This window comes from Ranitomeya imitator, chromosome 5 (genome assembly GCF_032444005.1).
Source record: "Ranitomeya imitator isolate aRanImi1 chromosome 5, aRanImi1.pri, whole genome shotgun sequence".
Lineage (NCBI taxonomy): Eukaryota > Metazoa > Chordata > Amphibia > Anura > Dendrobatidae > Ranitomeya > Ranitomeya imitator.
The window spans coordinates 697,275,719-697,291,927 of record NC_091286.1 but is presented as its reverse complement, the minus strand read 5'-3'; the positions used below and the strand labels follow the sequence as shown (position 1 = coordinate 697,291,927).

Below are 16,209 nucleotides of genomic sequence, written 5' to 3'. Positions count from 1 at the left end.
CAGTATGAAAAGAGTTTCAGCAAAATGAGGCCCGCTAAAGCTAGATAGCAGAGGATACAAAAGTGAACTGCGCGGTCAGCGAAAAACCCTTCAAAAAAACATCCTGAAATTACTTGAACTCATGTGCCAACTCATGGTACATGAGGAGCAATTTCAGCCCACTAGAGCAACCAGCAGCAAAGAATCACATATCTGCAGGCTGGACTAAAAAACCAAATAAAGCAAAACACCAAAACAGGAAAATCCAAACTTAGCTTGACCAGAAGGTTCTAGGAGCAGGGAGCAGAGGTAACAAGACACACTGGATACATTGATAACCGGCGAGGAAATGCCAGCAAAGCCAGGTTAAATAGGAAACTCCCATATCCTGATGGAACAGGTGGAACCCAGAGACCCAGGAAAGACAAGTCACCCAGTACCATCAGTAACCACCAGAGGGAGCCCAAAAACAGAACTCACAACAGTACCCCCCCCTTGAGGAGGGGTCACCGAACCCTCACGAGAACCACCAGGGCGACCAGGATGAGCCCTATGAAAAGCGCGAACCAAATCATCAGCATGAACATCCGAGGCAACCACCCAAGAATTATCCTCCTGACCATAACCCTTCCACTTGACCAAATACTGGAGTTTCCGTCTGGAAACACGAGAATCCAAGATCTTCTCCACAACATACTCCAATTCTCCCTCCACCAGCACTGGAGCAGGAGGCTCAAGCGAAGGAACAACAGGTACCTCATACTTCCGCAACAACGACCGATGGAACACATTATGAATAGCAAACGATGCCGGGAGATCCAAACGAAACGACACAGGGTTAAGAATTTCCAAGATCCTATAGGGACCGATGAACCGAGGCTTGAACTTAGGAGAAGAGACCTTCATAGGAACAAAACGAGAAGACAACCACACCAAGTCCCCAACAAGAAGTCGAGGACCCACGCGGCGACGGCGATTAGCAAACTGCTGAGCCTTCTCCTGGGACGACTTCAAATTGTCCATCACATGACTCCAAATCCGATGCAACCTATCCACCACCATGTCCACTCCAGGACAATCAGAAGGTTCCACCTGACCAGAGGAAAAACGAGGATGAAACCCCGAATTACAAAAGAAAGGAGAAACCAAGGTAGCAGAACTAGCCCGATTATTAAGGGCAAACTCGGCCAGCGGCAAAAAGGTAACCCAGTCATCCTGATCAGCAGAAACAAAACACCTTAAATAAGTTTCCAAGGTCTGATTAGTTCGTTCAGTCTGGCCATTCGTCTGAGGATGGAATGCAGATGAAAAGGACAAATCAATGCCCATCTTAGCACAGAACGTCCGCCAAAATCTAGACACAAACTGGGATCTCCTGTCAGAAACGATGTTCTCAGGAATCCCATGCAAACGAACCACATTCTGAAAAAACAGAGGGACCAACTCAGAGGAGGAAGGTAACTTAGGCAAGGGTACCAGATGAACCATTTTAGAAAAGCGATCACACACAACCCAGATGACGGACATTTTTTGAGAGACAGGGAGATCCGAAATAAAGTCCATGGAAATGTGCGTCCAAGGCCTCTTCGGGATAGGCAAAGGTGACAACAATCCACTGGCCCGAGAACAGCAAGGCTTAGCCCGAGCACAAACCTCACAAGACTGCACAAAAGAACGCACATCCCTCGACAAGGAAGGCCACCAAAAAGACCTGGCCACCAAGTCTCTAGTACCAAATATTCCAGGATGACCTGCCAACGCAGAAGAATGGACCTCGGAGATGACTCTACTGGTCCAATTATCCGGAACAAACAGTCTCTCAGGCGGACAACGATCAGGTTTACCCGCCTGAAACTCCTGCAAAGCACGTCGCAAGTCTGGGAAGACAGCAGACAAAATCACCCCATCCCTAAGGATACCAGAGGGCTCAGAATTTCCAAGGGAGTCAGGCTTAAAACTCCTAGAAAGAGCATCCGCCTTCACATTCTTTGAACCTGGCAGGTATGAAACCACAAAATTGAAACGAGAGAAAAACAGTGACCAACGAGCCTGTCTAGGATTCAGACGCCTGGCAGACTCAAGGTAAATCAAATTTTTGTGATCAGTCAAGACCACCACACGATGTCTAGCACCCTCTAGCCAATGACGCCACTCCTCAAATGCCCACTTCATGGCCAAAAGTTCCCGATTACCAACATCATAATTCCGCTCAGCCGGCGAAAACTTTCTAGAAAAAAACGCGCATGGCTTCATCACTGAGCCATCGGAGCTTCTCTGTGACAAAACCGCCCCCGCTCCAATCTCGGAAGCATCAACCTCAACCTGAAAAGGGAGCGAAACATCTGGCTGACGCAACACAGGAGCAGAAGAAAACCGGCGCTTAAGTTCCTGAAAGGCCTCCACAGCCGCAGGAGACCAATTAGCAACATCAGCACCCTTCTTAGTCAGATCCGTCAAAGGCCTAACAACACTAGAAAAATTAGTTATAAAACGACGATAGAAATTAGCAAAGCCCAAGAACTTCTGCAGACTCTTAAGAGATGTAGGCTGCGTCCAGTCACAAATAGCCTGAACCTTGACGGGATCCATCTCAATAGTAGAAGGGGAAAAAATATACCCCAAGAAAGAAATCTTCTGGACTCCAAAGAGACACTTTGAGCCTTTTACAAACAAGGAATTGGCCCGCAGGACCTGAAACACCTTCCTGACCTGCTGAACATGAGACTCCCAGTCATCAGAAAAAAACAAAATATCATCCAAATACACAATCATAAATTTATCCAGATATTCACGGAAAATATCGTGCATAAAGGACTGGAAGACTGAAGGAGCATTAGAAAGTCCGAAAGGCATTACCAAATACTCAAAATGGCCCTCAGGCGTATTAAATGCGGTTTTCCACTCATCACCTTGCTTTATTCGTATAAGATTATACGCACCCCGAAGATCAATCTTAGTGAACCACTTAGCCCCCTTAATGCGAGCAAACAAATCAGTCAACAATGTCAAAGGATACTGATATTTTACGGTAATCTTATTCAAAAGACGATAATCTATACAAGGCCTCAAGGAACCATCTTTTTTGGCCACGAAAAAAAAAACCTGCTCCCAAAGGGGACAAAGATGGACGGCTATGTCCCTTTTCCAAGGACTCCTTAACATAATCCCGCATAGCAGTATGCTCTGGCACTGACAGATTGAACAAACGACCTTTAGGAAATTTACTGCCTGGAATTAAATTTATAGCACAATCGCAATCCCTGTGAGGAGGAAGCGAACTGAGCTTAGGCTCCTCAAAAACATCCCGATAGTCAGACAAAAACACAGGAATCTCAGAAGGAGTAGATGAAGCGATAGAAATCGGAGATGCATCATCATGAACCCCCTGACAACCCCAGCTTAACACAGACATTGTTTTCCAGTCAAGGACTGGATTATGAGTTTGTAACCATGGCAGACCAAGCACTAGGACATCATGCAAATTATACAGTACCAGGAAGCGAATCACCTCCTGATGAACAGGAGTCATACGCATGGTCACTTGTGTCCAGTACTGAGGTTTATTCATAGCCAAAGGTGTAGAGTCAATTCCCTTCAAAGGAATAGGGACTTCCAGAGGTTCCAGACTAAACCCACAGCGATTGGCAAATGACCAATCCATAAGACTCAGGGCAGCGCCTGAATCCACATAGGCATCGACGGAAATGGATGATAATGAACAAATCAGAGTCACAGACAGAATGAACTTAGACTGTAAAGTACTAATGGCAACAGACTTATCAACCTTTTTTGTGCGTTTAGAGCATGCTGATATAACATGAGCTGAATCACCACAATAAAAGCACAACCTTTTTTTCCGCCTATAATTTTGCCGTTCACTTCTGGACTGAATTCTATCACATTGCATTATCTCAGGTGACGGTTCAGACGACACCGCCAAATGATGCACAGGTTTGCGCTCCCGTAAACGCCGATCAATCTGAATAGCCATAGTCATAGACTCATTCAGACCAGTAGGCGCAGGGAACCCCACCATAACATCTTTAATGGCCTCAGAAAGGCCATCTCTGAACTTTGCAGCCAGGGCGCACTCATTCCACTGAGTAAGCACCGACCACTTCCGAAATTTTTGACAATAAATTTCTGCTTCATCTTGCCCCTGAGAGAGGGCCAACAAAGCTTTTTCAGCCTGAATCTCTTGGTTAGGTTCCTCATAGAGCAAACCCAATGCCAGAAAAAACGCATCCGCATTAAGCAACGCAGGGTCCCCTGGTGCCAATGCAAATGCCCAATCCTGAGGGTCACCCCGCAGGAAAGATATAATAATCTTGACTTGCTGAGCAGGGTCTCCAGAGGAGCGAGATTTCAAAGAAAGAAACAACTTGCAATTGTTCCTAAAATTCAGAAAACGAGATCTATCTCCAGAAAAAAACTCTGGGACAGGAATTCTAGGTTCAGACATAGGAGCATGTATAACAAAATCCTGTATATTTTGAACCTTAGCGGCAAGATTATTCAGGCTGGAAGCCAAACTCTGGACGTCCATGATAAACAGCTGGGATCAGAGCCATTCAAAGATTAAGAGGAGGAGAAAGTAGCCAGGCTGCAATAAGGCTAGGCAGCAAACTCTGAGGGAAAGAGAAAAAAAAAAAAAAACTTCCTCAGACTACTTATCCTCCTACTTCAGCCAATACAATTAACACTTTGTGGGCCGGTTATACTGTCATGATCCCAATGGCAGGGGATCACTAAAGGACAAGCACAGATACAAACAAGCTCTAGGGCGATGGAACCTGAGCTGACCGCGACCCTGAACCTAACACACAAAAGTAGCCGGGGAACGTGCCTACGATGATCCTAGACGTCTCGCTCCAGCCGAAGATCTAACTTCCCCTATTAGAAGAAACACAGACCTCTCTTGCCTCCAGAGAAATACCCCACAGAAATAGCAGCCCCCCACATATAATGACGGTGAAATGAGAGGAAAGCACATACGCAGTATGAAAACAGTTTCAGCAAAATGAGGCCCGCTAAAGCTAGATAGCAGAGGATACAAAAGTGAACTGCGCGGTCAGCGAAAAACCCTTCAAAAAACCATCCTGAAATTACTTGAACTCATGTGCCAACTCATGGTACATGAGGAGCAATTTCAGCCCACTAGAGCAACCAGCAGCAAAGAATCACATATCTGCAGGCTGGACTAAAAAACCAAATAAAGCAAAACACCAAAACAGGAAAATCCAAACTTAGCTTGACCAGAAGGTTCTAGGAGCAGGGAGCAGAGGTAACAAGACACACTGGATACATTGATAACCGGCGAGGAAATGCCAGCAAAGCCAGGTTAAATAGGAAACTCCCATATCCTGATGGAACAGGTGGAACCCAGAGACCCAGGAAAGACAAGTCACCCAGTACCATCAGTAACCACCAGAGGGAGCCCAAAAACAGAACTCACAACAGGCATCATCACCTGTCACTTTCTGCCCATCAGTCCATGTGAGGTCTCTATCACAGCTTGCCACACAGAGGCATCATCACCTGTCACTTCCTGTCCATCAGGCCATGTGAGGTCTCTATCACAGCTTCCCACACAGAGGCATTATCACCTGTCACTTCCTGTCCATCAGTCCATGTGATGTCTATCACAGCTTCCCACACAGAGGCATCATCATCTGTCACTTCCTCTCCATCAATCCATGTGAGGTCTCCATCACAGCTTCCCACACAGAGGCATCATCACCTGCCACTTCCTGCCCATCAGTCCATGTGAGGTCTCTATCGCAGCTTCCCACAAAGAGGCATCATCACCTGCCACTTCCTGTCCATCAATCCATGTGAGGTCTCTATTACAGCTTCCCTCACAGAGGCATCATCACCTGCCACTTCCTGCCCATCAGTCCATGTGAGGTCTCTATCACAGCTTCCCACAAAGAGGCATCATCACCTGCCACTTCCTGCCCATCAGTCCATGTGAGGTCTCTATCACAGCTTTCCACACAGAGGCATCATCACCTGTCACTTCCTGTCCATCAGTCCATGTGAGGTCTCTATCACAGCTTCCCACAAAGAGGCATCATCACCTGCCACTTCCTGCCCATCAGTCCATGTGAGGTCTCTATCACAGCTTCCCACACAGAGGCATCATCACCTGTCACTTCTTGTGCATCAATCCATGTGAGGTCTCTATCACAGGTTCCCACACTGAGGCATCATCATCTGTCACTTCTTGTCCATCAGTCCATGTGAGGTCTCTATCACAGCTTCCCACACAGAGGAATCATCACCTGTCACTTCCTGCCCATCAGTGCATGTGAGGTCTCTATCACAGCTTTCCACACAGAGGCATCATCATCTGTCTCTTCCAGGCCATCAGTCCATGTGAGGTCTCTATCACAGCTTCCCACGCAGAGGCATCATCATCTGTCTCTTCCAGGCCATCAGTCCATGTGAGGTCTCTATCACAGCTTCCCACGCAGAGGCATCATCATCTGTCTCTTCTTGTCCATCAGTCCATGTGAGGTCTCTATCACAGGTTCCCACACAGAGGCATCATCACCTGTCACTTCTTGTCCATCAGTCCATGTGAGGTCTCAATCACAGGTTCCCACACAGAGGCATCATCACTTGTCACTTCCTGTCCATCAGTCCATGTGAGGTCTCTATCACAGCTTCCCACACAGAGGCATCATCACCTGTCACTTCTTGTCCATCAGTCCATGTAGGGTTTCTATCGCAGCTTCCCACACAGAGGCATCATCATCTGTCACTTCCTGTCCATCAATCCATGTGAGGTCTCTATCACAGCTTTCCACAAAGAGGCATCATCACCTGTGACTTCCTGTCCATCAATCCATGTGAGGTCTCGATCACAGCTTCCCACACAGAGGCATCATCATCTGTCACTTCCTGCCCATCAGTGCATGTGAGGTCTCTTTCACAGCTTCCCACACAGAGTCATCATCATCTGTCTCTTCCAGGCCATCAGTCCATGTGGGGTTTCTATCACAGCTTCCAACACAGAGGCATCATCAACTATCACTTCCTGTCCATCAATCCATGTGAGGTCTCTATCACAGCTTCCCACACAGAGGCATCATCACCTGTCACTTCTTGTCCATCAGTTCATGTGAGGTCTCTATCACAGCTTCCCACACAGAGAGGCATCATCACCTGTCACTTCCTGTCCATCAGTCCATGTAGGGTTTCTATCACAGCTTCCAACACAGAGGCATCATTACCTGTCACTTCCTGTCCATCAATCCATGTGATGTCTCTATCACAGCTTTCCTCACAGAGGCATCATCACTTGTCACTTCTTGTCCATCAATCCATGTGAGGTCTCTATCACAGCTTCCCACAAAGAGGCATCATCACCTGTCACTTCTTGCCATCAGTCCATGTGAGGTCTCTAACACAGGTTCCCACACAGAGACATCATCACCTGTCACTTCTGGTCCATCAGTCCATGTGAGGTCTCTATCACAGCTTCCCACACAGAGGCATCATCACCTGTCACTTCCTGTCCATCAATCCATGTGAGGTCTCGATCACAGCTTCCCACACAGAGAAATCATCATCTGTCACTTCCTGTCCATCAGTCCATGTGATGTCTCTATCACAGCTTCCCACGCAGAGGCATCATCACCTGTCACTTCCTGTCCATCAGTCCATGTGATGTCTCTATCACAGCTTCCCACGCAGAGGCATCATCACCTGTCACTTCCTGCCCATCAGTCCATGTGAGGTCTCTATCACAGCTTCCCACACAGAGGCATCATCACCTGTCACTTCCTGTCCATCAGTCCATGTGAGGTCTCTATCACAGCTTCCCACAAAGAGGCATCATCACCTGTGACTTCCTGTCCATCAATCCATGTGAGGTCTCTATCACAGCTTCCCACACAGAGGCATCATCACCTGTCACTTCCTGTCCATCAGTCCATGTGAGGTGTCTATCACCGCTTCCCACACAGAGGCATCATCACCTGTCACTTCTTGTCCATCAGTCCATGTGAGGTCTCTATCACAGCTTCCCACACAGAGGCATCATCATCTGTCACTTCTCGTCCATCAGTCCATGTGAGGTCTCTGTCACAGGTTCCCACACAGAGGCATCATCATCACCTGTCACTTCCTGTCCATCAGTCCATGTGAGGTCTCCATCACAGCTTCCCACACAGAGGCATCATCACCTGTCACTTCTTGTCCATCAGTCCATGTGAGGTCTCTATCACAGCTTCCCACACAGAGGCATCATCACCTGTCACTTCCTGTCCATCAGTCCATGTGAGGTCTCCATCACAGCTTCCCACACAGAGGCATCATCACCTGTCACTTCTTGTCCATCAGTCCATGTGAGGTCTCTATCACAGCTTCCCACACAGAGGCATCATCACCTGTCACTTCTTGTCCATCAGTCCATGTGAGGTCTCTATCACAGCTTCCCACAAAGAGGCATCATCACCTGCCACTTCCTGCCCATCAGTCCATGTGAGGTCTCTATCACAGCTTCCCACACAGAGGCATCATCACCTGTCACTTCCTGTCCATCAGTCCATGTGAGGTCTCTATCACAGCTTCCCACAAAGAGGCATCATCACCTGCCACTTCCTGCCCATCAGTCCATGTGAGGTCTCTATCACAGCTTCCCACACAGAGGCATCATCACCTGTCACTTCTTGTGCATCAATCCATGTGAGGTCTCTATCACAGGTTCCCACACTGAGGCATCATCATCTGTCACTTCTTGTCCATCAGTCCATGTGAGGTCTCTATCACAGCTTCCCACACAGAGGAATCATCACCTGTCACTTCCTGCCCATCAGTGCATGTGAGGTCTCTATCACAGCTTTCCACACAGAGGCATCATCATCTGTCTCTTCCAGGCCATCAGTCCATGTGAGGTCTCTATCACAGCTTCCCACGCAGAGGCATCATCATCTGTCTCTTCCAGGCCATCAGTCCATGTGAGGTCTCTATCACAGCTTCCCACGCAGAGGCATCATCATCTGTCTCTTCTTGTCCATCAGTCCATGTGAGGTCTCTATCACAGCTTTCCTCACAGAGGCATCATCACTTGTCACTTCTTGTCCATCAATCCATGTGAGGTCTCTATCACAGCTTCCCACAAAGAGGCATCATCACCTGTCACTTCTTGCCATCAGTCCATGTGAGGTCTCTAACACAGGTTCCCACACAGAGACATCATCACCTGTCACTTCTGGTCCATCAGTCCATGTGAGGTCTCTATCACAGCTTCCCACACAGAGGCATCATCACCTGTCACTTCCTGTCCATCAATCCATGTGAGGTCTCGATCACAGCTTCCCACACAGAGAAATCATCATCTGTCACTTCCTGTCCATCAGTCCATGTGATGTCTCTATCACAGCTTCCCACGCAGAGGCATCATCACCTGTCACTTCCTGTCCATCAGTCCATGTGATGTCTCTATCACAGCTTCCCACGCAGAGGCATCATCACCTGTCACTTCCTGCCCATCAGTCCATGTGAGGTCTCTATCACAGCTTCCCACACAGAGGCATCATCACCTGTCACTTCCTGTCCATCAGTCCATGTGAGGTCTCTATCACAGCTTCCCACAAAGAGGCATCATCACCTGTGACTTCCTGTCCATCAATCCATGTGAGGTCTCTATCACAGCTTCCCACACAGAGGCATCATCACCTGTCACTTCCTGTCCATCAGTCCATGTGAGGTCTCTATCACCGCTTCCCACACAGAGGCATCATCACCTGTCACTTCTTGTCCATCAGTCCATGTGAGGTCTCTATCACAGCTTCCCACACAGAGGCATCATCATCTGTCACTTCTCGTCCATCAGTCCATGTGAGGTCTCTGTCACAGGTTCCCACACAGAGGCATCATCATCACCTGTCACTTCCTGTCCATCAGTCCATGTGAGGTCTCCATCACAGCTTCCCACACAGAGGCATCATCACCTGTCACTTCTTGTCCATCAGTCCATGTGAGGTCTCTATCACAGCTTCCCACACAGAGGCATCATCACCTGTCACTTCTTGTTCATCAGTCCATGTGAGGTCTCTATCACAGCTTCCCACGCAGAGGCATCTGTCATGATCCCAATGGCAGGGGATCACTAAAGGACAAGCACAGATACAAACAAGCTCTAGGGCGATGGAACCTGAGCTGACCGCGACCCTGAACCTAACACACAAATAAAAGTAGCCGGGGAACGTGCCTACGATGATCCTAGACGTCTCGCTCCAGCCGAAGATCTAACTTCCCCTATTAGAAGAAACACAGACCTCTCTTGCCTCCAGAGAAATACCCCACAGAAATAGCAGCCCCCCACATATAATGACGGTGAAATGAGAGGAAAGCACATACGCAGTATGAAAACAGTTTCAGCAAAATGAGGCCCGCTAAAGCTAGATAGCAGAGGATACAAAAGTGAACTGCGCGGTCAGCGAAAAACCCTTCAAAAAACCATCCTGAAATTACTTGAACTCATGTGCCAACTCATGGTACATGAGGAGCAATTTCAGCCCACTAGAGCAACCAGCAGCAAAGAATCACATATCTGCAGGCTGGACTAAAAAACCAAATAAAGCAAAACACCAAAACAGGAAAATCCAAACTTAGCTTGACCAGAAGGTTCTAGGAGCAGGGAGCAGAGGTAACAAGACACACTGGATACATTGATAACCGGCGAGGAAATGCCAGCAAAGCCAGGTTAAATAGGAAACTCCCATATCCTGATGGAACAGGTGGAACCCAGAGACCCAGGAAAGACAAGTCACCCAGTACCATCAGTAACCACCTGAGGGAGCCCAAAAACAGAACTCACAACAGGCATCATCACCTGTCACTTTCTGCCCATCAGTCCATGTGAGGTCTCTATCACAGCTTGCCACACAGAGGCATCATCACCTGTCACTTCCTGTCCATCAGTCCATGTGAGGTCTCTATCACAGCTTCCCACACAGAGGCATCATCATCTGTCACTTCTTGTCCATCAGTCCATGTGAGGTCTCTATCACAGCTTCCCACACAGAGGCATCATCACCTGTCACTTCTTGTGCATCAGTTCATGTGAGGTCTCTATCACAGCTTCCCACAAAGAGGCATCATCACCTGCCACTTCCTGTCCATCAATCCATGTGAGGTCTCTATTACAGCTTCCCTCACAGAGGCATCATCACCTGTCACTTCCTGTCCATCAGTCCATGTGAGGTCTCCATCACAGCTTCCCACACAGAGGCATCATCACCTGTCACTTCTTGTCCATCAGTCCATGTGAGGTCTCTATCACAGCTTCCCACACAGAGGCATCATCACCTGTCACTTCTTGTGCATCAGTCCATGTGAGGTCTCTATCACAGCTTCCCACGCAGAGGCATCTGTCATGATCCCAATGGCAGGGGATCACTAAAGGACAAGCACAGATACAAACAAGCTCTAGGGCGATGGAACCTGAGCTGACCGCGACCCTGAACCTAACACACAAATAAAAGTAGCCGGGGAACGTGCCTACGATGATCCTAGACGTCTCGCTCCAGCCGAAGATCTAACTTCCCCTATTAGAAGAAACACAGACCTCTCTTGCCTCCAGAGAAATACCCCACAGAAATAGCAGCCCCCCACATATAATGACGGTGAAATGAGAGGAAAGCACATACGCAGTATGAAAACAGTTTCAGCAAAATGAGGCCCGCTAAAGCTAGATAGCAGAGGATACAAAAGTGAACTGCGCGGTCAGCGAAAAACCCTTCAAAAAACCATCCTGAAATTACTTGAACTCATGTGCCAACTCATGGTACATGAGGAGCAATTTCAGCCCACTAGAGCAACCAGCAGCAAAGAATCACATATCTGCAGGCTGGACTAAAAAAAACAAATAAAGCAAAACACCAAAACAGGAAAATCCAAACTTAGCTTGACCAGAAGGTTCTAGGAGCAGGGAGCAGAGGTAACAAGACACACTGGATACATTGATAACCGGCGAGGAAATGCCAGCAAAGCCCGGTTAAATAGGAAACTCCCATATCCTGATGGAACAGGTGGAACCCAGAGACCCAGGAAAGACAAGTCACCCAGTACCATCAGTAACCACCAGAGGGAGCCCAAAAACAGAACTCACAACAGGCATCATCACCTGTCACTTTCTGCCCATCAGTCCATGTGAGGTCTCTATCACAGCTTGCCACACAGAGGCATCATCACCTGTCACTTCCTGTCCATCAGTCCATGTGAGGTCTCTATCACAGCTTCCCACACAGAGGCATCATCACCTGTCACTTCCTGTCCATCAGTCCATGTGATGTCTATCACAGCTTCCCACACAGAGGCATCATCATCTGTCACTTCCTCTCCATCAATCCATGTGAGGTCTCCATCACAGCTTCCCACACAGAGGCATCATCACCTGCCACTTCCTGACCATCAGTCCATGTGAGGTCTCTATCATAGCTTCCCACAAAGAGGCATCATCACCTGCCACTTCCTGTCCATCAATCCATGTGAGGTCTCTATTACAGCTTCCCACACAGAGGCATCATCACCTGTCACTTCCTGTCCATCAGTCCATGTGAGGTCTCTATCACAGCTTCCCACACAGAGGCATCATCACCTGTCACTTCCTGTCCATCAGTCCATGTGAGGTCTCTATCACAGCTTCCCACACAGAGGCATCATCACTTGTCACTTCCTGTCCATCAATCCATGTGAGGTCTCTATTACAGCTTCCCACACAGAGGCATCATCACCTGCCACTTCCTGCCCATCAGTCCATGTGAGGTCTCTATTACAGCTTCCCACACAGAGGCATCATCACCTGCCACTTCCTGACCATCAGTCCATGTGAGGTCTCTATCATAGCTTCCCACAAAGAGGCATCATCACCTGCCACTTCCTGTCCATCAATCCATGTGAGGTCTCTATTACAGCTTCCCACACAGAGGCATCATCACCTGTCACTTCCTGTCCATCAGTCCATGTGAGGTCTCTATCACAGCTTCCCACACAGAGGCATCATCACCTGTCACTTCCTGTCCATCAGTCCATGTGAGGTCTCTATCACAGCTTCCCACACAGAGGCATCATCACTTGTCACTTCCTGTCCATCAATCCATGTGAGGTCTCTATCACAGCTTCCCACACAGAGGCATCATCACTTGTCACTTCCTGTCCATCAATCCATGTGAGGTCTCTATTACAGCTTCCCACACAGAGGCATCATCACCTGCCACTTCCTGTCCATCAGTCCATGTGAGGTCTCTATTACAGCTTCCCACACAGAGGCATCATCATCTGTCACTTCTTGTCCATCAGTCCATGTGAGGTCTCTGTCACAGGTTCCCACACAGAGGCATCATCATCTGTCACTTCTTGTCCATCAGTCCATGTGAGGTCTCTATCACAGCTTCCCACATAGAGGCATCATCACCTGTCACTTCTTGTGCATCAATCCATGTGAGGTCTCTATCACAGCTTCCCACACAGAGGCATCATCATCTGTCACTTCTTGTCCATCAGTCCATGTGAGGTCTCTGTCACAGGTTCCCACACAGAGGCATCATCACCTGTCACTTCTTGTGCATCAATCCATGTGAGGTCTCTATCACAGCTTCCCACACAGAGGCATCATCACCTGTCACTTCTTGTCCATCAGTCCATGTGAGGTCTCTATCACAGCTTCCCACATAGAGGCATCATCACCTGTCACTTCTTGTGCATCAATCCATGTGAGGTCTCTATCACAGCTTCCCACACAGAGGCATCATCATCTGTCACTTCCTGTCCATCAGTCCATGTGAGGTCTCTATCACAGGTTCCAATACAGAGGCATCATCACCTGTCACTTCTTGTCCATCAGTCCATGTGAGGTCTCTATCACAGCTTCCCACACAGAGGCATCATCACTTGTCTCTCCCCATATACAGCATAAATGCACGTTATGTGATGTCTCTATCATAGCTTCTCACCCAGATACATCGTCGTCCATTTCTTCCCATCCATCAGTCCATGTCATGTGAGTTTTCCAATCATAGCTGGCCACTCAGATCCATTATCACCCATTTTTCCCATTCCTCACTCAATGCTATATGAGGTCTCCACCACAGGTGCCCACCAAAATGCATCATTTTCCATCCTTCGCTCCATGTCATACGAGGTCTCCACCATAGCAGTCTCTTCAGGTTCATTGTTACTTGTATGTTCCCTAGCATCACTCCATGTAATGTGCAATCTCCATCACCTCTGTCCCTGCAGATGCATTGTTACCCTTTTTTCCCCATCTATCTGTACATGTCTTGTGTTGCTTGCAATCATAGCTGGCCAGGCAGATGCATCATAACCTGTCTCTTCCTGTCCATCACACCATGTCATTTGAGGTCTCCGTTATATTTCTCCACTCAGAGACATTGTCACATGTATATTCAAACTCATCAATCTATGTCATTTGAGGTCTCCACCATAGCTGCCCACACAGTTGTATCAGCAATCGTCTCTTCCAATCCATCATGCCATGTTATCTGAGGTCTCAACTAGATGCATCATCACCAGTCTCTTCTTACACATCAGTCCATGTCATAGGATATCTTCACAATGAATGTTCTCTCAGATGAATCATCATCTGTATCTTTCTGTTCATCATCACTCTATGCCATGGGAGGTCTTCACCATGTCTACCCACTGACACGCATCATCACCCATCTCTTCAAATTCATCAGTTCATGCAATGTGAGCTGCCAACCCAGATGCATCTTCACGTTTTTTTGTATATAATCACTCCATACCATGTGAGGTCTCCACCATAGCAGTTTCTTCAGATGCTTTATCATTTGTCTCCCATCCACCATAGCATGTAATGCATCACCAGTCTTCTCTTTCCATCCATAACTCCATGTAATGGAAGATCTGCACTATAGCTGTCCGCCTAGATGCATCGTTGCCCATCTCTTCTCATCCATCAGTTCATGTCATGTGAGGTTTCCAACCATACCTGGTCACCCAGATGCATCATTACCCGTCTCTTCCCAACCTTTCATTCCATGCTATGTGAGGTCTCCACCAAAGCTCACCATTCATCCACTCTATGTAATGTGAGATTTCCATCATAGCGGTCCACCCAGTGGCTTCATTACCCATCACTTCACATCTATCAGTCCAGATCATGCGAGTGTTCCACCATATCTGTCACCCACACCCATCGTCCCCGTGTCGCTAAATGTTTGTCAATTCTTTGTCATGTGAGGTTTCTTCATATACAGTATGTTCTCTCAGATGCAACGTCAATTGTCTCTTCCAGTCGGTCACTCTGTCATGAGAGGTCTCCATCATATCTGTCACCCAGATGCATCGTCCCCGTGATGCTAAATGTTTGTCAATTCTTTGTCATGTAGGGTTTCCTCATATACAGTATGTTCTCTTAGATACAACGTCAATTGTCTCTTCCAGTCGGTCACTCTATGTCATGAGAGGTCTCCATCATATCTGTCCCCCAGATTCATCATCACCTCGCTCTTCAGCTACTGTGGCACAGTAATGAGATCATTATTCCCATAGATGTCCTCATCTTACCAGAGCCTTCATGTCAGCAGCTTGTGGATCTGCCCGAGAGCGGTAGAAGTTGTGCTTCTCCACCATGGTCTTCTTCTCTAAATCAGTCAGTGCTGTGACCAGGTGAACCAGGCAGAACAGAAAGTTCTGGAGCCCTTGCTCTCTGGATCCTCTGGGCCACATTCTGTGATGTGATGTATGAGGAGGCCCAGGTTGTGTGAGGGTAAGTGAGGCCTAACACTATGATCCTACACTAAGGAGTCAGAGACTATAAAGTTTGTGGCAGGGTGGGACGCCTGACATTACTCCACCCGCTGATGTATTATGCTGGAAGCAGAATTATTGTGTTAGGGACCAGGGACTGGGCAGAGCCGAGAACCAGCTGAGCATGCATCCAGGGATTAATACACGGCTGTAAAAGTTTATGTTCCTCTATATAATGTGGGATGCTCTGCCTGCAGAACCTTCCATCTGAGCATTCAGATTAACTCTTCGAGAGCTGTATCCCATGGTCTAGGGTTCATGCTGCACTTGCCTGCAGAGCTGCCCTGCAGTTAACCCTTTGATAAGCACAGGCCACGCATTTCCCTCAGGTGTTAGGCCTGCAAGCGGCCCTCCGCACAGATGGAATCTTACTAGTTATTGTCCTTTTTACAGGGTGAGCTGGCAATAGATTTGCCAGTGTTA

The 16,209-nt window shown here is 47.9% G+C and overlaps 1 protein-coding gene across 1 annotated transcript in view; it reads right to left on the bottom strand.

The window, feature by feature from the left end:
* Positions 1-15,795, bottom strand: part of LOC138637958 (peptidase inhibitor 16-like) — a 166,372-nt gene extending 150,577 nt beyond the window's left edge. The window contains exon 1 of the mRNA XM_069726879.1: positions 15,544-15,795. Coding sequence (XP_069582980.1) covers positions 15,544-15,705 — 162 coding nt within the window. The 5' untranslated portion in view covers positions 15,706-15,795. The remainder of the gene's footprint in view (positions 1-15,543) is intronic.
* Between the last annotated feature and the right edge of the window lie 414 nt (positions 15,796-16,209).